Here is a 24999-nt window from a genome sequence, read left to right as displayed (position 1 = left end):
GTTCTGCTCTGCTTGACTAAAACTTCGGATAGGTTTTTTCCTGACTATAGACCTGTCTCCCCTTTTTTAGAGAATTTATTTTAGAAGACTTTCATTGTAAAATCTTTCTCTGCTCTCTTTGAGAAGTAAATCTCCCAGCCTCTTTCCAGTTTTAGACACCACCTGGCAAATCTTCCTCAAAGAACTGGGAGCCATCCCTTTGGACTTAAAGAGGATTTTATGAATTTGACCTCAAAGGCAAAGCAAGTAAAAGCAAAAATAAATGAATGGGACTACAACAAACTAAAAAGCTTCTGCTCAGCAAAAGAAATCGTCAACAAAGTAAGGAGACAACCATCTAAATGGGAAAATATATTTGTAAGCAATGCCTCCGATAAGGGCCTAATATCCAAAATACAAAGAACTCATACAATTAAATAACAACAACAAAAAAACAAACAATCCAATTTTAAAAAATGAGCAGAGGACCTGAACAGACACTTCTCCCATGAAGACCTACAAATGGCCAACAAACATATGAAAGGATGCTCAACGTCGCTAGCTATTAGGGAAATGCAAATCAAAACCACAATGAGATACCATCTCTCACCTGTTAGAATAGCTGTAATCAACAGAACAAGTAATAACAAATGTTGGAGAGGATGTGGAGAAATAGGAACTCTCATACACTGCTGATGGGACTGCAAATTGGTACAACCACTATGGAAAACAGTATGAAGTTTTCTCAAAAAAACTAAGAATTGATCTATCATATGATTTGGCAATCCCTCCACTGGGTATTTACCTAAAAGAATTGAAAACATTAATCTGAAAAGATATATGAACTGACGCTCATAGCAGCATTATTCACAGTGGCCAAGACATAGAAGCAACTGAAGTGTCCTACAATCGATGACTGGATAGAGAAGCTGTAGCACATATCTACAATGGAATATTAGTCAGCCATGAGAAGAGATGAAATACCACCATCTGTGACAACATGGATAGATCTTGAGACAATTATGCTAGGCAAAATAAGCTAGACAGAAAAAGTTGAAAATCACATGATATCGCTTATATGTGGGATATAAATCTAAAAGCAACAAACAAACATGACAAACAGAGACTCATGGACATGGACTATAGACTACAGGTTACCAGAGGGTAGGGGGAAGGGGGAAGGAGGGAGGCAGATCGGGTAAAAGGGGTCAAAAATGTGGTGACAGAAAGAAGTCTAACTATGGCAGGCAGTAAACACAGTGCAATATATATATATATATGACTTACTGTTGAATTGTACCTTTGAAACTAAGTAGATTTTGTTAATGTCACCATAATAAATTAAAAAAAAATTTTTTTTTTAATGAAATGTAATCATTCAAGGACAATAGTGTCTCTAAATTGGATAAGAGGCTAACTACTTGTCACTGGTAAGCGACAATAAGCAAACACAGATAGCCTGATCACTCACACTGACTGACTCTCCTCCCCCGTAATGTCCTCCGCTACACTTTTCTACTAACTCACTCCAGTGCTTAAAAATTCTCCTGCCTGCTGTTACAGCAGAGCTGAGTTCACCTTCTCTTTTCTATTGCAATAGTCCACATAAAGTCTTCCTTGTCCGTCTCATTTCCAGTGCAATTTTCCCTTGACAACAATTTAGAAAAATCATCGACAGAGACGTGGAAGACAAGTAAACGGGAGACAAGGCGAGCGGGTGGCAGGAAGGCAGTTAGGAAGCCGTAGCAGCAAATGAGATGAGCAATGGGTGAAGTCTGGAATAAAGACGTGGCAGGAAATTAAGAAGGGAGAAACATAGGAGAGACATGATCAAGTCAAAGAATCGACACCGCGGTCAGTTGGATGGCGAGAAGGAAAAGGAACAGAGGTGACTCAAAGTTGTTTACAGTGGCCACGGCCTGAGATAGAGAGAATGCAGGAAAACAAAGAAGGCAGGAGAGAGAGGGAAAGAGAGAGAGAGAGAGAGAGAGAGAGAGCGCGCGCGAGCGCACGGAAAGATGGATTATAAATAGAAAATACGTGGTCCTTATAATGATGGATGACAAAGACCACCTATTAATACCTCAAAAACATTGTATACCACCTCTCTGAAAGGGGTCCTGTGTTAGAGAGTTAGAATGTCGTCACGGGCAGAATCGGGGAAAGACTGATCTCAAGCACGGAGGACCAAGAGCAGAGGGAGGCAGGAGGAGGAAAGAGGAAGCTGTAACTCCCCAGACATCCATCCAAAGCCTAGACTACAACGCTTCGGGAACGAAGAATTAGTAAGAGCCTTTTCTGTTTTTCTTTTCAATTACAAGCACACAGGACATGATAAACAGAAAAGCAGATGTGAGAAAGAAAAATCAAGGGGGAAAAGAGTTAAAGCAACCTCTGGACAAAGATAAAAGGAGTTGGACGGAGATCACGACCCAATCGTGGCTAAAACGCTTAACATTGCATGAGTTTTCTTTTTTGATGAATTTGGTTCATGTGTTACCAGTGGTAAACCAGAGAAAAGTATAGGCCACAAGCCCAATATTCTCTTCTAATAAATAATAAAAACCCAAGGTCCAAATCAAACAGTTCTACGAAATGTAAATGTCATCATTCTCCAACTTAATATGAAAGTTTACAGGCAACGATGTAAATTTTTATTTTCGATGGAAGGTTCCCATTTCAATGAAGATTCTTAATGTCGTATGCGATAAAATTCTAGCACGACAAAGTGATTCATCAAATTCCTTGCACTTCATTCCAGGATTAAGTGTGACAGAAGCTTTTGGCCGTGAGGTTCTAGAATGTACCCGACAATGAGCACTGGAAAACAATATAATTTTTTTCAGGTACATTTATCAGGAAGGTAATACTTGTAAAATTCCTAGGTAGGGCAGAACCACCGCTGGTTTTTCTGCCAGTGCCCTAGTATTTGGGAGAAAGAGAACAAACACTTATCTGTGACACTGGACTCTTAGCTGCATAGCCTGGCCAGCCAAATAGATATGAAAATCAAATGAAATATCGCATGTCCAAACATAGATTCACAACCGCGCCCAAAGCTTCGTTAAATACTCAGAATGACGGTTAGAGACACTGGTCCAAATCTCTTACACAATTTAAAAATCATACTGTCCATTATAGTGCACGGTGATAGGTAAGGTCACCAACAGTGAGATGCTGGGAACACATCAGTCACGCAGCTCTGAATTTCTGAGTTGATTGGATACATGTTGAGAATTAATGACAAAAAGATTTCCTAGCATTGGCCGAAGGGGCCTAAGTCTCTTTCTGGAAGCAAAAAGAGTAAACAAATTATGGACAGACGGCTGCCATGTAGAGACGTGAAATAGGGCAGTTTTAAGCGAACGCATTCCTAGCATCTGCCAACGCAGGGGACCCTCTGATTCTGCTTATCAGTGACTCCAGAAGAGTGTCAGCCGATCAGTGACTCAGGAAACACACTAAGGATGAAAAAGGTGAGAAAGATGAGAAAGGGTGCTTTCCGCCAGCATGAACTGTGAAAGATTTTTACTCATGTAACCAGCTCATAAAATCGTGCTTCCAAGTCAATCTGCAAAGAGACTATTTTCCAACTAGCACATATTTCTGTCCTTGGTTCTATTCAGTTCAATGTCTTCGCGGAAAATTGAAAGAATATATAGAATGTCCATCTCACTGAGGATCAAACTCTGGAGTTCTCTCTGACTAGACATAGCGTTAGGCTAGACATAGCCCGAAATCTAGATTGCTTTTCATTTAGGTTTCCGATTTTAATCACACAAATTCCAAATGGAGACTATTTGGCTTGACAATAGATTATGCCAAAAAGAGCTTGTAGGAAAAGGTCAGCATGAACATTTTAGGTTTTACTTTACTTAGCTAATTTTGACACAACTAAAGGAAATAATTAACTTATGTTTCAATCCTCCGAACTTGGAATAGTAGGGAGGCCAAAAGATACGAGGAGAGAAACGCAAAGGCTAGTGTTCCTAAGAGTCTAATCCCCAGTCCCTAGAATAGTGCTTGATATATAGTAGGTGTTTGAGGAATAATTGTTCATGAAGAAGTGAATGAATGAGCTCAAAGATTTTGGCGTGTGTGTGGTCCGTTCCTGGCCTTCCTTAAAACATCAGATGCTGAGTCACAAAGACCAGCTGGTGCTTTCGGAACCGAAGCGCCAGACCCAGACCCATGTTGGCGCTGAGGGCTTCATTGTCTCAGCTGCCAGAAGTGTTGGCTCTGTTCAGAGCTCACAGCTTCTCTCTCCAGGCGGGAAGCTACCCCACTCAAGGTTTGCTCTCTCCCAGGGGGCAACCTGTCCTAGATCAAAGACTCACTCTTTGCTTCAACTGGGACAACGCTAAATGGCCACCCAAGATCCAAAATGTCCCTGCAGGAGTCCTCTGTTGCAACTGCATCACGGCTCAACTTTCCCTCTAGCAAATCTTACTTTCCTCCCTCTTCACAGCTGCCGTACCCACCTGGAGCATCCCAATAAACACATTAAGCTCAAACGTGTCAGAGGCCATTTCTCAGGAAACCTGACCAACAACAAGAACTATGATCCCAAATTCTTTTTAAAAACACACTTCTGTAAGCTCACAGCTAAGTCTTTATGAAGAAGTAGGGTTGTGTCCTAGAAAGGGAACTAGATTAGGAGAGAGAAGATGTCAATTCTTATTAAAATCCCATCATAGCTTTGTGACCCTGGGCGAGGCAGTCTTTCTAAGTCTTTCTATGACAATACATGTGGATAGTGTATATAAAAGGCCTCTATGAACCACAAAACATGATGCAAAAACTAGGTGTTATTATGTATTAAACATGATATGATTCTGTTGTGGCTGACGCCACACCACTCACACAGTAACAAAGCGAATAAAAAAGTAACACTTTTATACAAGGCTCTTAGAAGAAGGTCTTTAAAGAGAAACCTCATGACTGAGTTGACATCCCCAAATCGTCCGTCTGGGAAGGTAACAACTAAGCTGGTATGTATGCAGTAAGAAAGGGTCGTGTGTGTGTGTGTGTGTGTGTACAGATTAAGCCGATTAAAAGGGAAACTATTTCTTTGGGCAGAGACTTAAGGATATACCTGCAATTTATTTTTCTTAGTACCAAAGGCTAGGTTTTAACAATAAAGAAAGATAGGATATCATTATCAATACTTCAGCCCCATTTCCATGTCTAACACAGGGCAGCTCTGCAAGCACTTATTTTTCTGTAAACAAAGCGAGGCTTTGGATCATAAACAAAATTGGACAACAAAGAAATTCATGTTAAAAATAAAATGATCATCTTTCAGCCTAATATTCCCCTGGCATCTGAATCTTTGAATTTAGAAGGCAGAGCGTGAACTCGTTTATAAGTCCAGAACCCTAGGGACGCAGGAGTCGTCGCTATGTGCTTATGAAATCTAATGAATTCAGTGATTCATATCTAAAGTGCTGCTCAGCAGTTCTTTAGATACGGCCACTCACAGTCTTGTTCTTTTATTGACTTTCAAACTTTCTCCTCTCTTCCTGGACACTGATGCCCCCCTTCCCCCACCGTTAGCTAGCAGGCTTGCTTCTTATGTCGATGAGTAAATAAAGTAATCGCCCTAGAACTGCTGCTTCTCCTGAGTACCCAAGCCCGCGGCCCACCTGCCTCTGCACCCACCCCTCTGCCTGTCCTCTCCGTACCTTGGAGACCCCGCCCCCAACCCCGCTGTGCATGAGATCCCATCCCACCCACTCAGAGGCACGCAGTCGGGCCTCTCTCTCCAGAACCACGAACTCCCTCTCCAGGGGACTGGTTCCACAGCACATACGCATCAGCGTGCACAGCTGCACTATCTCACAGATCAGAAAAAGGAGTCCTCTCTTGCTCCCACGTCACTTTTCAGCCATCGCCTCGCTTCCTTCCTCCCCTTTCCGGTTTAAAACCTCGAGGATGCGATCTATGGGGCAAACACTTCTGTTGCTCCCGTTTGCACGTGAACCCACTCTGCTCACCTTCACCTTTTTCACTCTACAACTTTGTGAGGTTACTAGTAACAACTTCTCCCCAAATCCAATATCAGTTTTTAGAGTGCATCCCTGGAGCATTTGACACAGTTGTCACCCCTTTTATGAAACATTTTTCTTCTCTTGGTTTCCAAAGAACACGCTCTCCTTTTTTCTAGCTCATTCTGTGCTTCTCTGGTCTCCTTTGGGTCCTCTAAGTATTCCCTCCCTCTGTTCACCAAGTTGCTGAGCCCAAAACCTCAGAGTGAAGCATCCCTGGATGACTTTCTCTCTTACAGAGTACGGCTAATCCATCATCTGATCCTACTGGCATTACCTCCAAAACGGAGCCAGAATCCAACAGTTTCTCCCTAACTCCGCTACTCCTGCCACCCACCTCCACCTCTCATTTAGAATATCATATGTGCCTTGTGTCTGGTGACCTTATTGGCACCTTTGCTACTCAACCACCTAGTCTCCAGGCAGCGGCTGGAACTATTTAGAATAAATGCAGGCACATTACTAAACATCTTTGCATATAATTCCAGTACCTTCTCATTACACTCTGAGTAAATTCCGAAGCCCTCTCCACGGCCTACAAACCCTTGCCACGTGCTGGCCCTTTCCGACAAGTTCGATATTATTTCCCACCCTGTTCCACCCAACCAACCAGGTTCCAGACACATGAACTTCCTTGCTGTTCGTTAACCATTCCGAGGATGCTTGCCCCAGCATTCACTGCCCCCCCTGTCTGGGGACCCGCTTCCCCCCAGAAATCCGCATGTGCTCTCCTTCTTTACCCTTAGGTCTCTATTTATACGTGGCCATCTCTTCAGAAAGTCCCTCCCTGATCGCTTTGTCAAAACTAGAAACCTATGTCGCTCTTTTGCTTTATTTCCTTTATAGCGCTTCCTGCTAGATTGTCTTATCCATTTGTCTGTCTCTCCCACTGGAATATAAGCTTGATGAGGGTGACCACTTCTTAGTACTCCCATCACTTGAAATAGTACCAGAAATATGGTAAGTGGTCAAATATTTGTTGAATTTATGAACAGATCATTTATTTGGGGGTCCGAAACCAGAAAATTGTTGGGGGTCAAACAATCCAGAGTATGGTAAATTAAGGTAAAGTCAGTTTAAATACAAAACAGCGTTTGAAATGGGATTGTGAAAGATTTACAAACAAATGTGCTATTAAAGCTATTTTATACAAAAAAGCAAGAACTACTGCTTTGAAGGAATAGTGATGAAATAACTATTCAAATTGCCATGCTTTTGGACAGTTTCCTTAAGTTTTCTGTGTCTCAGTTGCTCTGTATGTAAAACAGGGATAACACATTACTGCAGAGACGCTGGGGGATAAAATTATAGTGCATAACATGTATCGAAGGACGAAGACATTTCCTAGCTCACAGGAATGTGTTGACTCTTCTTATTTTAGTTAATATTACTTTTTTAATAAAAATAAATATAAGATACAGACGAAAGATGGAGAAGAACAGGAAAAGACGCTCTGGGTAAGTGTCAGCTTGTGAAAAAAGGAATCAACATGAACAAACTTGCAAAGGGATGGGCAGTGCCCATCGGGGGGACAGATTGACATCATTTAACTCCGATTTCAAATCGGAACTCCAACCCCCACCAAATGCAGGCCTAACTGCTACTGAATGGCATGGCCGGCCATCAACTTGTTAAATGAGGGGGAAAGATCCCATTTTAGATGAAGCAATCATTGGAAATAAATCTGTGTTTCCAGCAAACTCACGAAGCAAAATGCACTTGCAAGATTTTCCAATGCTAGCACTAATCATATAACGAGTGATGCTGGGGTTTTAAAAAAATTTACCAGGGAAACATGTCAAGAGAAAAAATTTTAAATCCCATGGGATTCCTATAGGGCTAAGGATTTATTATAATATACTTCATTCTTAGGAAATAACCTAGTTTAACCACTGCATTTAGCAGATAAGGAACCGAAACCTGAAGAGGATAAATGCATTACCCAAGGTCATGCAACTAATTAGAGGTTAGATTAGTTTTTCTCACTCTGCTTACACATTCCACCCGTTGCTTTAGTTTATTTAAATGATGTATGCTAGGAAAATAGGTCCACACTGTTTTGATAGTCCTGGCATAGTCCTCATTGTGCGAGAAAAAAGCTTCAGCAAATCTGGGACTGTTTCTGTTTTCGTAATTGTTTTTTCCGCCACTATTTACTCAGAGTAAGCACCCAATACATACGTATTGAATAATGATATTGTAAGGTTCGGTTCCTAGTTTCATCTTTCACTGCCCTAGCATATAGCACGGTATCTAACATAGAATCGATGCAAATCTATCATTTTTGGGAGCACGGATGCATCGACGAGTAGATGGCTCCACAATTTTTGCATATTTATTAAGTCCAGGTCAAGTTTGGAAACAAGAAACAATGGGAAATCCAGTGATCCACCTTCCCTCAGTATGAAAGTGGGCTTGACTTAGCGACTCACTCGCAAAGGAGAGCATAGGAAAAGAAAACACAATAGTAATGCTACAGTAGAGAAACCTAGCCAATATAATCTTAACCAAGTGACTTAACCAAGTGATCGGGCTACTATCACTGTGTCCCAACCCCAGACAGGATGGGACAAAAAGCCTACGTCACGTCCGCAGTATTCTTCCTCAAACCCGCAGCTCTGGTCTGATTAAAACAGAGAAAGCCAGATTAGGGGATGTCCTACAAGACACCTGTCCGTATTTCTCAAGATCATCGAGGTCATAGAAAAGAAGGGAAAAAAAAAAAAGAAATATTGAGAAACTGTCACAGATCAGACTTAGGGGACATGCCCACCCAATGTAATGTGATGTTTTGGAATAGAAAATTCAGAATTTAGTTAATAGTAAGATAAAGCAATATCAGTTGCATTGGTAACATAATATCAATGATAATGTAAAATGTTTAACGATGGGGAAACCTGGGTGAAGAGTATACAGGAACACTCAGTATTATCTTAGCAACTTCCTTGTAAATCTCAGTTTATTCCAAAATAAAAAGGTTTTCTTTTAAAAAATTCAGGGATGGACACCAGATGATGCAATTATGAGACTGTATTAAAACTTCAGAAATGGAATTTGCTGATATGCAGCTAGATCACATAGTGTGAGCATTCAGTGTTTACTTGTTTCGTAGGTTTAAATATCTTGACACCATAGCAGTCTCTTTACTAGAAGACACAAAAGAAAATGGAATGATTACTTATAGTTTCTTCCTTTAATCTTTCTGTGTTTTTTTAATCAGTGTTTTAGTTTCTATTTTTGAATGTGAGAGAGTGAGCTGAAGGTAGTTTGTGCACCTCGAAGTGAGAGCTACATGTAGAAGAGGTCAGCTGCTCTGAACTTGACTTTGGACCTGAGATTGAGGGGCGGTGTGACAGCAGTGTGTCTTTAGCAACAGCAGCCACAACAATCACAGCAACTATTCTAGGAGAGCATGCGAATGTGCCAGACTTTTCTCCAGAGGTTTCATATACGAGATTACATTTAACCAATGAGGCTGCAGTTATATTCTCATTTTAGAGATGAGAGATTTGTTCATCAGAGAAATTAATTACTTTGTCAAGGTTGCAACTGAGATACAAACACAAACGTTTCCGACTCTTCTACTAAGTCGGTAAATAAAAGGCACGGAAATTCCATTAAGGTATTATATATTATATAGAGATACATTATAAGTATCCAGATAATATCCATTATACTGAGCTAGTGTATATAAAAAGGTTGTTGAATGCTATATTTGTTATACAACAAATGTTAGTTCCCTTCTACCTTTATAGTATCCATGTTTCCAATGAATCCTAACCTGGTTTTTGCTTTTTACTTTCAGCCCTAGACTTGTATGAATTATCATAGCAATTCAAAAGTGCAGAGTGAGTTAATGCCAGAAGCAAATTTTAGCCAATTTATATGAGATAGAATTAAATCCTGGCCAGTATCAAGTTATTCTAGATATAAAAATACATATCACATATCAATAAAACTCTTTCAAACTAGAAACAATAGATTTTCAAAACTGATTATCCTTTGTCTAGATTATATCGGAGAAAGGGAAGAATTCTCACCTCCCAACCCTTCTTTATTAGTTCTTACAGCTGGACTAATCATAAAGTTAATACAAGGCTAGATTAACAGGAGAAAATCCAATGTAATCCATGTGCATGGATGGTTAAAATATGATGCTCAGATCTGAAAATGAGGCTGAAAGAAATGATGGAAGCAGACATTTATTTATACTTTTTAGACAAAGAAATAATAAATTAGTGAAGAACTGACAGCAGAAGAAAAGTTAGTGTTATTAGAAAGGAATCTAAGCAAGGTTTGGGTATTTATTAGTGAGGGATCTAAACACAATGTGGGCTTGGGGAGTACATTAATAAAGAGGCGATAAGGTTTGTTTATACAGACTCTTTGGCTCTGGATTCTGTAATTCCAATGACATGAGAATTCTCCACCGGCAGGTGTAGGGAGGCCACCTTTGACCCGGGAGATTTATCTCCCATTTTGAGGGGGACAGAGAGAGGTCAGTGTTCTTGCACTGGCAGTTTCTTAAGTAAGTAACTTAACTCAAAACAATCAGTATGCCATTGTAGATATTGCGGGGCAGGCTGTCTGGGGCCTCGACAACTGTGTATTGCATGCTTTATTATGGGCTCATTCATATTCTTCATTTAGATTACATAAGAGTGAGTTTCTGCTGTCATTATTATAGATTTACTTTAAGAATTTTTTTTTTTTTAACATGGCCACTTTCTCTTTATGTTTTACCTCTTAAGTTAAATAGACTTTCCTCCCTTGGACATCATAACCATTATTGTGAGAGTTAATAATTCATAAATCCAGTTAACAAGACTTTAACTACTTTAAGTAAGTCTAAAACACACCGGCAAGAGCGGAAGAAGAGACCGGCAAGACTAACCCCTTTAGTACTATTATTTTAGGGGAATTGCCTCCAGGTGAGCTGGAGCTAAACGAAAGGGGAATGGAAAGTATTTGAAATAGCATAGTCATCTTCTTCTATGTCAAAATAAACAAGACGATTAAAAGGGCTGCCATCCTGTAATTATCAAGAAGTCCTGCCTTGCAGACGGAAGCAGGGCTTTGTTAGACAACAAACATTTGATTTGTAATCTAATATGAATAATGATCCAGACACACGAGCAAGATTCTATTAAACAGTGATGGCAAACAGCCCATGCTCCCTGGATGAATCACTTGGTGCAGCATCAAGAAAGGGAGCTAATTTTTCTAAAACCCAGTAATGCAGTACTGCTCTCGTCTGGACTTTGATCAATAGATAAATGACCTAACAGGATCACTTTCTTCTTTCTTCTGGGATGCAGGTCAGAGTGCATTCCTAGCATCCCTTTTATCTAGGTATGTTTTATGCATTTCATTTAATTAGTGCTTCTGAAATAACAAATCTGTCTTGGCAAGTATGCCACGTATGGGCTTGACTGCGTTTTTTCCTTTATAATCAATTTGAGCTCTGCCAGCCTTCCCATGAATCTGTGGTCAGTTAAAAAGTTGGAGCTGAGCAAAAAGAGTGAGGGTAAGAAATAATAATACAAAGGACAAACTTTCTTGAGCAACTATAGGTGAGAAGCATCATCACCATCTATTAAAAGTAGAATGACTGAGTCGACCACCTTTACTTCTAATTAATATATTTTTTTCTCCAAACTCAAATCTTTAGGGTGAGATAATTCCTTGATTCACTCTTTGAGTGTTTCTTTGTTCTTTTGGGTCTCGAAGACAGCGCTGAAATTTATTGGATTTATATTTATATCGTTACCTCCCCCAATTTGATATGGGAAATTTCTTCACAAAGAAGTTATCCCATAAGATGTGATGGGTAAAGCATCTGCCAGGAAATGTTATCTTCTTGAAAAAACGCAAATCACAACTACCGCTGGCCATGGTGGATGGATAATGCACAAGAAAAATAGATCGCTGAAATCCACAGATAAGCCTCAAATCCCATTACGGCCCCAAATTCCTCACTCTCAACTGACTTTCTTCAGAGCTGATGGTGAACTGCAAATATCACTAACACGAGATCCATCCTCTTTTTCTAGTTGTCAAAAATTGTAAGCTATTTGTTTAGAAGTTTGAAATCAGAAAGAACATAATACACTATTCTTTATAATTAGTAACCTCTAAAAGTCAGTTTCATTGACATCGAAGCTACACCTCCCATTGCAGACATATATGTCCATCACGCTATGAGCTAAATTAGATTTTCTGCTAGTCTGTACTTATAAAGTCATTTACATTAGAAAATATAATCTGTCATCTACGGAGGGAGAAAAGCAGAGGTTTTCGGCTTTTTGCTACTCTTCCACCTCGAACTTTCCCACCAAAGGAAATGAGAGGACAAAGAGTTAACTCTGGGGAGAAACTAAAGAGTATTGATGTTTAAGGAAAAAAACAAGAGGGTGGAGGGAGCCAACGCAGCAGAGAGAATTGAAGAAGCAGTAATTTCCCACAGAATTCCCTGGTAGGCTCAGCGACTGGACAACCATAGACACGGATCTTTACTCACTGCCGTCTCCAGATCTGAAGGTCCATGCACCCAAGATTGACCCTGGATTTCAGGATTTCCATCCACTGAACCCCGCTCCAGATCACAGGTCCAAGAATCAAAGCTTGAAAGTCATGATCCCAGGAATGCGTCCCCTCCTCCATTCCTGCCAACTTCACCAATCTGCATCTTCTACAATTCCAGGCAGGCCCACGCATAAAGCCAGTGTGGAGCTTTAGTTCACACGCCTCTGGTTCTGCATAAAATGCCTGTCTATTGGTGTCCCTTCCTGTACCCTTGGACAATGGCCCTGACCTTCTCCGACTTTACTACACTTGACTATTGGCCCTCGCAATAATGAAGGAGCCTGGGACCCCAATATTTAACACACCTGCAGTCTTAACATCTCCTGCCCTACTCTATCCAGTTATCTCATATATCATAACATAGACAGGGATCTAAAATAGTGACGGGAATGTAAAAAGTGCCCAGTAAATACTGAATGGTATATTGGAAAACTAAAAATCTGTTCTGTAGTTAAAGAAGTATATGGAAAATATGCACATCGCGAAATAACTCACGTCGACTCAGTTTAAGATTTCAGAAACAACGGCACCTCATCATCAATGAATGCCATTTATCACAACATGTGAGTATTCTGAGGGCCCTTCCTTGACATCATACAATCACAGAATAGCTAGAAGTGTTGGACATGTCTTCACGGATGACTTTGTCACAGCTGCATGAAGAATAAGGACAGTATTTGGTAATGCTGGCTCCAGGAAGAGACGTACGCTGTCTCAGGAGTTTTCTAGCTATTACTATACCATGCAATGCCGCCAACTTTACCTTCTGCTTTCTCACATTCGGTAAACCTGAGACTAACGTGTTTATAAACCAAGAAATCCAACCTTGGCATCTGGAGCAGAATAGTTGTGTTTGGCTGCTTTCCTTCTTCAGTTCCATTTTCTCCAGCCCCCATATCATCCCTTCCCTTCATTTCTCTAACCATAGTTTTTGGACACAAGACGAATCTATCCGTCAAACCAAAGAGGATCAAGAAGCCAGTGATCACATGAAATCCATCAGGCACTTCCCACTTACAAGCTTCCCGGAGCTTCTCTTTGTCGTAGTGGAATCCTTCGTAATCTTGCAAACTGATTTTGTTCACCCGGATCCTCAGGCGGTCTGGGACAGACTGGGGACTGCAAAACAAGAACCGTGAAGTCAGACATGGGTAAGAGAGCGGTGCTGGGGGTCACGCGCCTGGCGGGGCTAACGGTGACTTCCTCTCCTCTCGCGTGGGAGAGGAAGTTCGCGTTCGAACCAGAATTGTGGGCTCTTTACCAGACTATAGCAATTATCTGGAGAACATTTCCCCAGAAACCTCAAGATTCTGACATTTAGGTAAGAACAAGGAAATAAGTGGTGAAAGCTTCTGGAGACCATTCATATCATAGTTGCTATAAACATATAATTATGTTTAGTTCCATAATAAATGACATGCAGTGAGAAGTGTCACAGAGCTACAAAGAAATACACCATGACCGCCAAACATGGCGGCTTGGCCCTCAGAAGAGACAGAAAAACTATAAAGAGCAGACCAAGAATCCAGAAAATACAGGGCTGAGACTGAATTAGCTTTCTACACCCCAAAAGTCTCTGTGAGCCCTGCTCAGACAGAACAATTTACAAGAAACGCTGACGGTGATGGTGCCTGTGAACACCCCAAAATGAAGGAAAAATTGTTAGATACGTACAATGAACTTTCTTTAGGAAGGGAATGAAGTATGTAATTCATTTTAAAAGAATTCAATCCAAACTCGTTCAGAATATTAAATAATAACAGGGGTAGTACCAAACTCTCCGAAGCATCCTGTTCATCTTCACAATGTCTTTACACCTGGATGCTCTTAAGTAATATTTTTTAAATAGTTTAATTATGGGCATTAGTTGAGCAAAACAATTTCGTTTTCATCATCGCCACTATGGGTCAACACATTTCTTCAAATTATTAATATAACACGATCCCCACCTGTCCTTGAATATTATCTCGCCCTCGGATTTCATTGGCTCAGAGAATTTTCTCAAATAAAGAATTGCTTCTCTTTTCTTATATTATGGGGTAAAATTACCATCGATGATAGCAGAAAGAATGGCATCACTCAATTCATTTCAGAGAAGGAAGGAAGGAAAGAAGAAAGGGAGGGAGGGTGGGAGGGAGGGAGGGAGGGAGGTAGGTAAGAAAAAAATGATGGCTGGAAGGACAATAAAATATTATCAGGATACTGCTTCTCCCACTCAAACACACACACACCCACGTGTGCACTTACTTTCATTGCGACTCTGGAAGAGGGAGAGAAAAAAATAATGTAATCTAATTCTCTTGTCTAAAACCTCATTTTCGGGCCAAGTATATTAACTTCTTCCATATAGACTCCCACTCTACTCATCCCCCGAATAACACTTATACATCCAACCACATGCTCCTTTACATTATACGGTACCCAAAATCCCATGGATTTGATGGCAAAGTCACAGAACCTGGATTAACAGAGCCAAATGATCTCTCTATGGCACTTGGATTCTTTTCTTTATCAATAAACAATCAACGGGGGCGTGGTTAAGTAAACTGTGGTACATTCAAACGAGAAAGCTGGGCAAATACTACAAATGAGTATGTAGATCTTCACTTATTTAGAGGGAAGTCTGACTACAATGTACTGTTAAGTGAAAAAAGGTTATGGAAAATTACCTATGGCATAAGATCGGACTCACATCAACTGTGAAACCTTGGAGTCTGTATATGTAGAGAAATGTCTGGGGACAGTATTTAACAAATACTGTGTTTAACAAATTCGGGGACAGAAATGTCTGGGCACAGTATTTAACAAATGTCATGTGGCTATCTCCACATGATAGGATTTCAAGATTCTTTTACATTGAGTATCAATGTTTTTAGAAAAATAATATAATTATTTTAGAAGTACGTTACTATGTAAATAAATGTAACTCAGGATAAGAGTAAAAATAGGAATTATAGCACTGTTAGGTATAAGATGTGAGTAGACAGGAAAGAATTTCGGCGATTAACTGTGACCGTGACAATAGTTACACCAAATGCTTATCCCAAAACTAAGAAGAGTCCGATCTTTTTATTTTCAAGTTTACTCCAATGACCTGCATAGACTGTAATTAGCAAAAATTTTCCTGCAAGCATAGCGGATAATAGAGCAATTGAATCTATAGGATACAGTGGGCTATCACACTCTGCAATGGGAGCCTGGGAGGAGAGAGGTTGAACGATCTCTCCCTGAACGATAATTGTGATGACTGTCGATTTACTGGTAATGGGCTCTGGTCTCCTCCAGTGGCCTGGAGGTATCAAGACTGAGCCTGGCGACTGCAGTAGCAGTATAGTGGGAAATAAGATTCAGAGAATGACTGCAGACCAGTCACTGTACCCGCTCCTCCAGGGAGCTCCTCATTGGCTAACCAGTGCGTACCCCCTTCCTCAAATCCATCGGTTCCCACTCCATGTCCACACATTTCTACCTCCCAGCTTCTCATCTGTGCCCACCACACACTGCTGCCTCCTGAACCACGGCCTCCCACCTGACTTACAGATAGCACACCATGGACGTACAACAGGAACTGTCATGAGAATAGAACTTTTGGATTCCAGATGAATTCACATATTATCTCGCTTCATCCCCAGAATGACCAGCTAAACAAGATGGGAGGAAATGAAGACTCTCACTAGCCACTCCTCACTCTCTGCCATCCACCTTCTGCTTTCTGCCACATCCCCTATCCTGCTCTCAGCCCTCCATCCCCTGGCAACGATGCACCCCGCTTTCCCACCAACATCAGCTTGCTTAATCCTGGTTTTCTAACTACAGCACCTCGTGTTTGGCCTGCTGTCAAATGTTGCCCGGATGAGGCCCACCCACACATTTCAGAGTATCAATCATACAGCCCGTGATGGAAAACCCTTTCGAAAGTGTAAGCCTGGCATAAACAGTAGCTATGAGAGGAAGGTCAATGAACTGAGAGCTCAGACTCCAAGTCAGATCGCCTGGATTTGAAGCACTGTTCTTCCACTTCCTAGTTAGTCAGGAAACTGTGCTTCAGTTTCTTCATGGGTAAAGGGATAATAACAGTATTCGCCAGGATTATCATTGGGATATTATAAGAATTAAATGAGTCGGTACAGGTGATGTGCTTAGAAAAAATTGTCTGGCACACTGTAAGTACCCAATGGGTATTATCTATTATCAGTATAATTATTATTCTGAAGAGTCCTGTCCTAGATAAGGTTCTGCCTAATAAACCACAGCATCTGCTAACGGCAGGTGTTGGGAGAAGTTTAAGGCACATACAGGAACCTCCCCAGACATGCTGACAAGCTGCTGGGTTTTCGCTGAGGGAGTATCGTCTAGCCTGGCTGGTGTCATGATTCTCTTGCATCTCCTCCCACCTAATATTTTATAGGCCAATCAATAACATGAAAACGGACAACTAGGACATGGAAGAGGAAAAGTACACTAAGATGAAATAAAAGCCAAGTCATTCAGTCAACTCCCTTTATGTCAAAATATATTAATGTCTCATTAATGGCTGACTGGAAGTAGAGGATGACAAAGGTATTCTTTGGAGTCTGGGGAATGCACTGCCATTAGCTTTCTAAAATTAAATTTTGCCAAGGAAGTTAGTAGAGCATAGAAGAAGCTAATAACCTGGGTAAAAATAAATTTACCTCTGTGTCAACATCTACCAAAAGCTGTTCCTATACTGGTTTAAGCTCTACATTAGGGGTTCTGAAGCTGACTTCATGGAACCTCTCAAGGATCCCACAGGAACTCAGCAATCTGTGAACCACCACCTTCCCACTAATTTCTTCTGAAACATCGAGACTGAGCTCCTTGGACAGAGTGGAAGTTCATGGCTATGAACTCAACTTCCAATTGCCCCCGCGATGATTTTCTTGGGAAGTGCAAGAACACCTCTTACTCAAGGCACTCACATGGGCCTCCAAAACCTCCAGACCACCAGTTCCCTATCCACATTAGGTACACCTGTCCCCCTGAGGTGTTGGGGGAGGGAGGGGAGTGACTTCGAGACAACTCCCTGAACACTCACTGCTATTCAATTTATACCTAGCTCTCATTACTCTCTCCTCTCCTCTGGGTCATGCCGATAGCTCTTATAAAAATTGACCCTTCATTGACTTCAATCCATTAGGGTCAAGTTCCTTTCTTATGTCTTCAAACTTCATTCTTTCAACCCATTTTTTTTTTTTACTAAACACTGCTTCTCTCAGACTGATTACAGACTCCTCTCATTTCAATCTCTTCCACATGGACACTTTTCATGGGTAAAGGGGATGGGCTGGGTGATTTTGTTCCCCAGGGTCACTTCCAGACTACTGACACCACGTAATTTTCTCTTCTCCCTGGAAACATGAATCATCTTGGAATAATAGCCCTTAATGTTAAGACAATACAGTACAGATCATAAAGCAGGATGTAGAGTCAGAAAAATTTTAGTTTTATAAACAGAGACTCAGGGATGTCGACTAGTGGTTACCAGAGGGTAGGGGGTGGGGGGAGAAGGGGAAGGTAGGCAGAGTAAAGGGGGTCAAATATAGGGGGATTGGAGAGGGCGAAGTGGGTAAAGTGGATCAAATATATGGTAGCTGAAGGAAACTGGACTCTGGGTGGTAATCACACAATAGAATATATAGATGTCAAATTATAATGTATGCCCCCAAATTATATAATTGTATTAACCAATGTCACCCCAATAAACTTTAAAAAAAAAGAAAAATTTTAGTTTCAATCCGACCTCTGATAGTTAATATGCTTGATGTTGTAAACTCTGAAGTTATCTTCTCTAAAGCATTTTCTCATCTGAAAACGATACTGATAATAAGAATGTAGTGAGCATGAATGAGAAGACACATCGAAGGCAGTTAACATGTTCCTGATAGGTAGTAAGCGCTCAAAGATGTGTTATTATTGTTGCTGTGTTACTATTACTAGCATCCTGATGCTTCCACAAGCCCCATATTGTTTTATTCTGTCCTGGATAAAAAACATCACAGCAGAATCCAGAGTCCCAGTTCTAAATAGAAGTTAGTAGATCTCAGCCCTTAGCAGAATGAGATTCTGCTGACGTGGCTAAGGAAACGAGATTTGGAATTGGATAGCCATTGATAATCTGTTGGATGAGAATGCAAGTGGGGATTATGAATGTTTGCAAGATATTCTCCTGAAAGATATTATGAATACAAATCTTAATTCAAGTTACAAAAGAGATCCTTAAAGTTATATAATTATTGTACATTTTTTTCTTGTAAATGTCCTGTTTTCATTAATAGTCCTTAAATAGTTCAGTGCAAGACCTGCCCTTAAAACATTCACTACATAGACACATTGATGTTTATGATGAAATTTTTTATCTATCTATCTATCTATCTATCTATCTATCTATCTATCTATCTATGTATCTATCTATCTATCTAAAACCAAGCACTTGTCTTTCATATATAAAGTGTTTTCCTTTGCAAGGCAGAAAAGCATCACGACTATCTGCCTTTCTCCCTTGAGGCCTGATTTAATAATAATAGTAATAAGTTGCTTCCATTTCTTTTCAGCAATGGAAATGTGAGATTCTACCCAATCGTAACCTAGATATAATAAAGTATGTTTCTAACTAATCTTTAATAAAATTCATTTGAACCGGACCTTATTTTATGCATGGACTTCGATTAAAATATTAATTTATAATGTGCATTCATGGCATGAAAGACGAATTTTTCCTCCTCTTTGCATCTCCAGCACCTAAAATAGAGCCCAACATGTGTTGTTTACAATAACTATTTTTGGACAAATGAATAAATGCAAGAAAGTCATGGCCCTGAGCCTTTAGCACAGTTTGCCGTCAGAGCATTTCTAAGCTGCTCCCAAGAGGCCTTTCTCTGGAAAACCCTGATTTAGCTGTCCATTTCCCCTTAGATCTGGAGGTAAATCCAAGTTGGATTATGTTCTATCCCTTGCATCGTTATCTCCAGTGGGATCCCAAATAATAACATAGAGGAAAGAACAAAGGGTAGATGTCCTTTCCGGGAAAGTACACAAACCATTTCAGGGTTGCCTGTTCTTCAATTAAATAACAGTGAACCAGAAACATCTACCACCACATCCTTTCAACAGCTATCAAGTCGGGCTTGATTTAGAAATAATTATAATCAATGACTTCTTTTAGCAAACTTTCTAGAAAATGCTGTAATTTACCCTGGGACGTTTTCAAACTGTCACTAACAATAACCTATCCAAAAATACATGCAAGTAGGCCTCTTCACATTGAATAATAAAACCAAATTGAAGCGAGGCTTCCAAATGGAGATTTAAAATGGATTTTTAACACCTGCCAAGTTCAGATAAAACTTAATAATTTTATTGTCTCCTGTGTAAATGACAGAACCATGTCTCGGGAATCTGAAATAAGTTGTAAAGAAGTTATTGAATTTGGAACCAAGGATAAAAACCAGTCACATCAGCAGCAATCAATCATAAACTCCACTGCCCGACTCGTGTTTCTAGAGAAAGTACCTCTAAAGGTTAATTGTTTTTTGATAGAAGTTGAGTAAGGTCTCAGCTCCCTAACAATCCATTTGTGAGGTGGTTGATATGCCATAGCTTACAAATTAGGTGCGACAGCAATCCCCTCCTGATCTCCAACAACATAATGGAGTTAAAGCATTATCGGGTTGGGAGAGATCTTAGATGTTATCTAACTCAATATTTGCTATCCCATCTGATTCTATCATCTTCTATGATTGCATCTTCAAACAGCTGTTCAGTCTCTGCTTGATCCTCATCTAGGAGTGAGGTACAGCATGGACATAGCCTATTCTTTGTTTAGACTGCTCTAAGCATTTGTAAATTCATCCTAAAAAATCTAAACCCATTTCTCTCTCTCTTTCTCTCCTCTTTCCTCTCTCTCTTTCCTCCTCTCTCCATAGTTTCTGCTTATTGGTCTTCCTTCTATTATTTGGGCCAGACTTGGGTTTTCTGTCACTGAAACAACCAGCCACAGGCATTAATGGCCAAAGAACATAAGTTTTAAGCACCAGAACTAGACACATGTCAAAGAAACACTGGCTGACTTAATGGCTAATAGATTTTAAAATAGGCTATAAGTATCAGAGAGCAAAAAAACATTTAGGCCGTTGGTTGAAACAAAGCATAATCCTGAAATTTTCTGAAGATTTTCAGACACACACTGACATGCTGAGTCACCCCGTTCCTAGCATTTAAAGAAGAAGCAAAGATGAAGAACTAGTCGTGGCTTCGGTAGGTGGCATTGTAAAGCAACTCAACTCAACTGGATCAATATTTCAAATTTTCCTGACTACCCATTTCTCTTTAGCAGCAGTTCTCACCCTATTTCCCCCTTCACAGCAGCTTTCCACACTCATGTGAACTTCCTGCTCCTGGAAGCTCTTTCTTCTCGGATTTCAGTTCGAAACACTCTCCTGAGCTCTCAACTAAATTTCCATCTGCTCCTTCTTTCTCTCCCCTGCAGTTCATCCTCTTCTAAGTATCTTTTGAATATGTATGCTTCTTTACCCAATCCACTAAAAACCAAGCAGAACAAGCTACTATCATCTCATACCTAGACTAACTGTGCTCTGCATCCAGTCAAAGTGCCAGCTGAGCAGTCATTGTGAAACGGAAATGTGATTCTGACATGGTGATTTTGTCCCACCCACCCTCATCATCACGAGCTTTTGAGAACAGGATGCAGTTATGTATATCTATCTTTACGTCTCCCACAATCTATACCAACCACAAAGCTTTGAACATGTGTTAAGCTGCTGCTTCTCATGTGGACTTGCTATCTTTTCAAGGAGAAAAATTATTTTTCATGACAACCGACTACATTTTTTATCACACCCACGCATGTGTGATGTGTAAGGCACGTCACTGGCCAGAATGGGGATCCCTCAACAGACTCTGGTTCAAAGGAAAAAGTGATTCCCATTACAAAACCATAATTTCGATGCTCATGCATTATCACTGAATATGCATAATTATGTTATTGCTGTGCTATCTTCATGTATGGAGATGATTCTCTGGCTTGCCTCATACGAGTGAAAAAGAATTCGTACTTATCATTAGATACCATCCAGAGATTTAAATCTCATGAAAGTAGTCTACTGCCCTAATGTTTGCTAAATTGGTAACTAGGGATGACACTCTTTTAGAAAAAAAGTCTTGCAGCATAGGAATTTTAGACCTTAATTTCCCACTTACACTTTTTTTTTTTTTGCTCTTTTAAGCTTAAAGAGTATTAAAACTGGACAAAAATATCATGATGAAAGGCAAGGGAAGTATCACAGGAAATAAAGAAGAATGAAAATTAGAGGTAGAGGAAACATGCCTTCTAGTAGCAGAATTTGACAAATTCAAATTGCTGAGATAAAGAACAGTTAAGAACAGTCGGAATGCGGACAAGTAAAAAACTCAAGTCCTGTCTTTCATCACACCAAATCATTTCCACTTCATGAAGTCAGTCCATGTAATGGGGGTTTCCTGGTTATTAAAAATGACTACAAAGGCCATTGTGAAACACTAACACGAGCTACTTTTAGTACTGTAACTGCAATGGTATGGAGACTTCTTTTGCTCTTCTGATGGTGTAGAGGATCATCAATCACTGCCTCCATGAGGTAAGGAACCATTGGGCTTGAACCAATGAGAAATGATAAGACAATGTTATTCCCAAGCCACCTAAATGACTTCAGATCTTACATGCTCAGAAAAAAATTCTTTTTTATTTCAGGTTTCAATCTCTAGATATCAAACAAAGAGAAAACCTCACATTTATTTGCTATTTAAAATGCTAAAATTCTCTGCTTGGGTTTATAATCACAAGCTGTTATAATATCCTTATCTTATTTGCAACTGATAAAGAAACTGACTTTCTTTGCTGGAAGGGAGCGTAGAATAAGTGTTGGGATTTGTGTAGTTTAAAAAGTCTTATTTCGTGGAAGACAAAACTTGTGGCCTTTCACATACATCAGTAAGGATGCTAATTCAGGCTTAAAACTAGTGGTATATTTGTTCATCATCTAGTAATTCTGAACACTTTGATGAATCAAGTGCTGGCATTTGGGTGAGTGTCTATGCACAACATTAAAACAATATTTTACCAAAAAGAAAACTCTAGAGTACATGTAATTTAAAAAATTTTTAATACTTCACTTATGAATCTAGAATTTAGAATTTTTATAAGTAAAAATGACCAAACCGAGCAGTAGGCAAAATGCATGAATCAATTTTAATGGAGTAAAAATAAATATGGCCAAGGTCAAGAAATGTTGTAACCCCAATTTGAGAAAGGACTGAATGCATGAATTACAAGATGTGTCCTATTGAAAAGCTACTAAGTGAACCGTAAGGGAATAGCTCTGCAGCCACAGGAAACAGCCTCAGTAAGGAGAGAATCCATGTTTTGTGTTATATCAAGGAAATAAAAAAGCATTGGCCTGACAATAAACGGCATTACATAACAAATATTACCTTAAGTGGTTTTAGCTTTCTATACAAAACATTTTATAAAAGGAACATATACTTCCTAAAGTCTGGGTATTAGAGAAAGTATTGGCAAAGTCATTTTTTCTTAGTAGGTCATCAGTATTTTACTCTATTATGTTTTGACTCTTTTTTTCCCCCCTCCAGGTTGACAATGGCTTGCCAAGGTCGGGCATACTCAGTGGTACTACATCTGGCTCTCCAACTCTCCTATTCATCAACCTCCAGCTGGCAGAAAGCTAAGACCCCACCCGTAGCACAGATGTGTTCCCACTACCCAGTGTTTCCTTGTCAGAAACCCAAGGAGAACGAATCAGAGTCCTCGAAAACAGGGCTCCCCAACCCCCAGGGCATGGACCAGTACTGTTTCCTGGCCTGTTAGGAACTGAGCCGCACACACAGCAGGAGGTGAGTGGCAGGAGAACAAGCGAAACTTCATCTGTATCTGCAGCCACTGCCCAAGCACTAGCATCACCGCCTCAGCTCCACCTCAGATCATCAGGCATTAGATTCTCATAGAAGCACCAGTCCCTGGTGCCAAAAAGGCTGGGGACCGTTGTTCTAAACTCAATTCTCCTTTCTGTCTCAGGAATTTAGCCAATTAGGTGGAAACTTTTCATTACCTTTCTCTACGTTTTGACCCAATGACTAAAGGATTATATATATATTTTTTGTCAGTGTAAGAATGGACAGAATAAAGACACATCGCTAGAACAAAATTTGTAAAAATTGTATGGCAATTCTATCACTACGACAATTACTAATCAACAAAAATAACTTTGTAAAATTTGATAGAAAACTTGAGAAAAAAGTTCCTTATGATATACTTTTAGTGGTAGACTAATAAATTACTTGGATGAGAAAGAATAAACAAACACAAAATAATTAGTTAAAATATTAACTAGTTAACATTTGAGTACTACCAATACTAAAGGGAAATAATGAAAGAAAGAAGGAAAAAGAATCGTTTCTATTGAGAATGTCATAACAGAATGTGAACATAATTTGGGGTACTTTTGCTGGTCACGTTTCTTTCTCTCCTTTCACTTATTGTATCGAAGTAGATGGTGTCTCTAGCAAGGGCAGTATTCTAACATATCCATAGGCCAAGAACCTTCCTTCAAGGAAACACATAATTATTTTACTTTTCCTGGGCAATAAAATACCATCGAACCAAAAGATTTATTTATTTATGTCCCAATTACAGGAGATAAGTCACCTCTCCTGAGAGCAGTAGAGTCTAAACGATTCAGAAAAATAAAATATAAAATAAAATAATTACAGTTGTCTATAATATAAAGCTGGAAACCTTTGGCCTTTTTGCAACATTTGTAATTCTCCAAATGCCACTGTCATTTCAGTCAAATATCTTAGCTACAACTTTGGAACTAGCTGAATTCAGTTTTAGAATTTCGTTTTCTGACACACAATGTGATGATGAGTTCTGGGGATTAATTAAATCTAGCATCGACAAGTATTTTCTTTTTATGCCTTAAAGATGTACTCTTTTTTCATTTCACATGTTTCAGGGTATTACGAAAGATCAGGAAAACTCATTGCATTGGTATAAATAAATTGAAGTTGTCCCACAAATGAAATGCACATTGCAATTTATTACCACCTCAGCAAAGCAATCCAAAATAAACACCTCTTAGAACACTCTAGATTTCTTTGCTATTAATATGTTTTTCTTACTCTATAGCAGAATATAATATTAATTATTATTGCACTACTAGAGTAAAAACTAAAATATGTCACTTTTTTTCTCTTTGAATGCAGTAAATAAATCCATTAATAGCATTGCAGTTGTCGTGGTTTATTCGGAGATATAAATAACTACTTTCTAAAAGTATTTAGTTTTGTTTTTTTT

General features: G+C 39.6%; 1 protein-coding gene across 12 annotated transcripts in view; it reads right to left on the bottom strand.

The window, feature by feature from the left end:
• The window catches only part of DGKI (diacylglycerol kinase iota), a 367036-nt gene that overhangs the window by 95775 nt on the left and 246262 nt on the right, over positions 1-24999 (bottom strand). For all 12 annotated transcript variants that reach the window (XM_036230859.1, XM_036230852.1, XM_016122880.2 and 9 more), the window contains one exon: positions 13630-13730. In XM_036230859.1, coding sequence (XP_036086752.1) covers positions 13630-13730 — 101 coding nt within the window. The remainder of the gene's footprint in view (positions 1-13629; positions 13731-24999) is intronic.

This window comes from Rousettus aegyptiacus, unplaced genomic scaffold (genome assembly GCF_014176215.1).
Source record: "Rousettus aegyptiacus isolate mRouAeg1 unplaced genomic scaffold, mRouAeg1.p scaffold_m13_p_13, whole genome shotgun sequence".
In the NCBI taxonomy this organism is placed as follows: Eukaryota; Metazoa; Chordata; class Mammalia; order Chiroptera; family Pteropodidae; genus Rousettus; species Rousettus aegyptiacus.
This window is presented reverse-complemented; position numbering and strand designations above follow the sequence as displayed.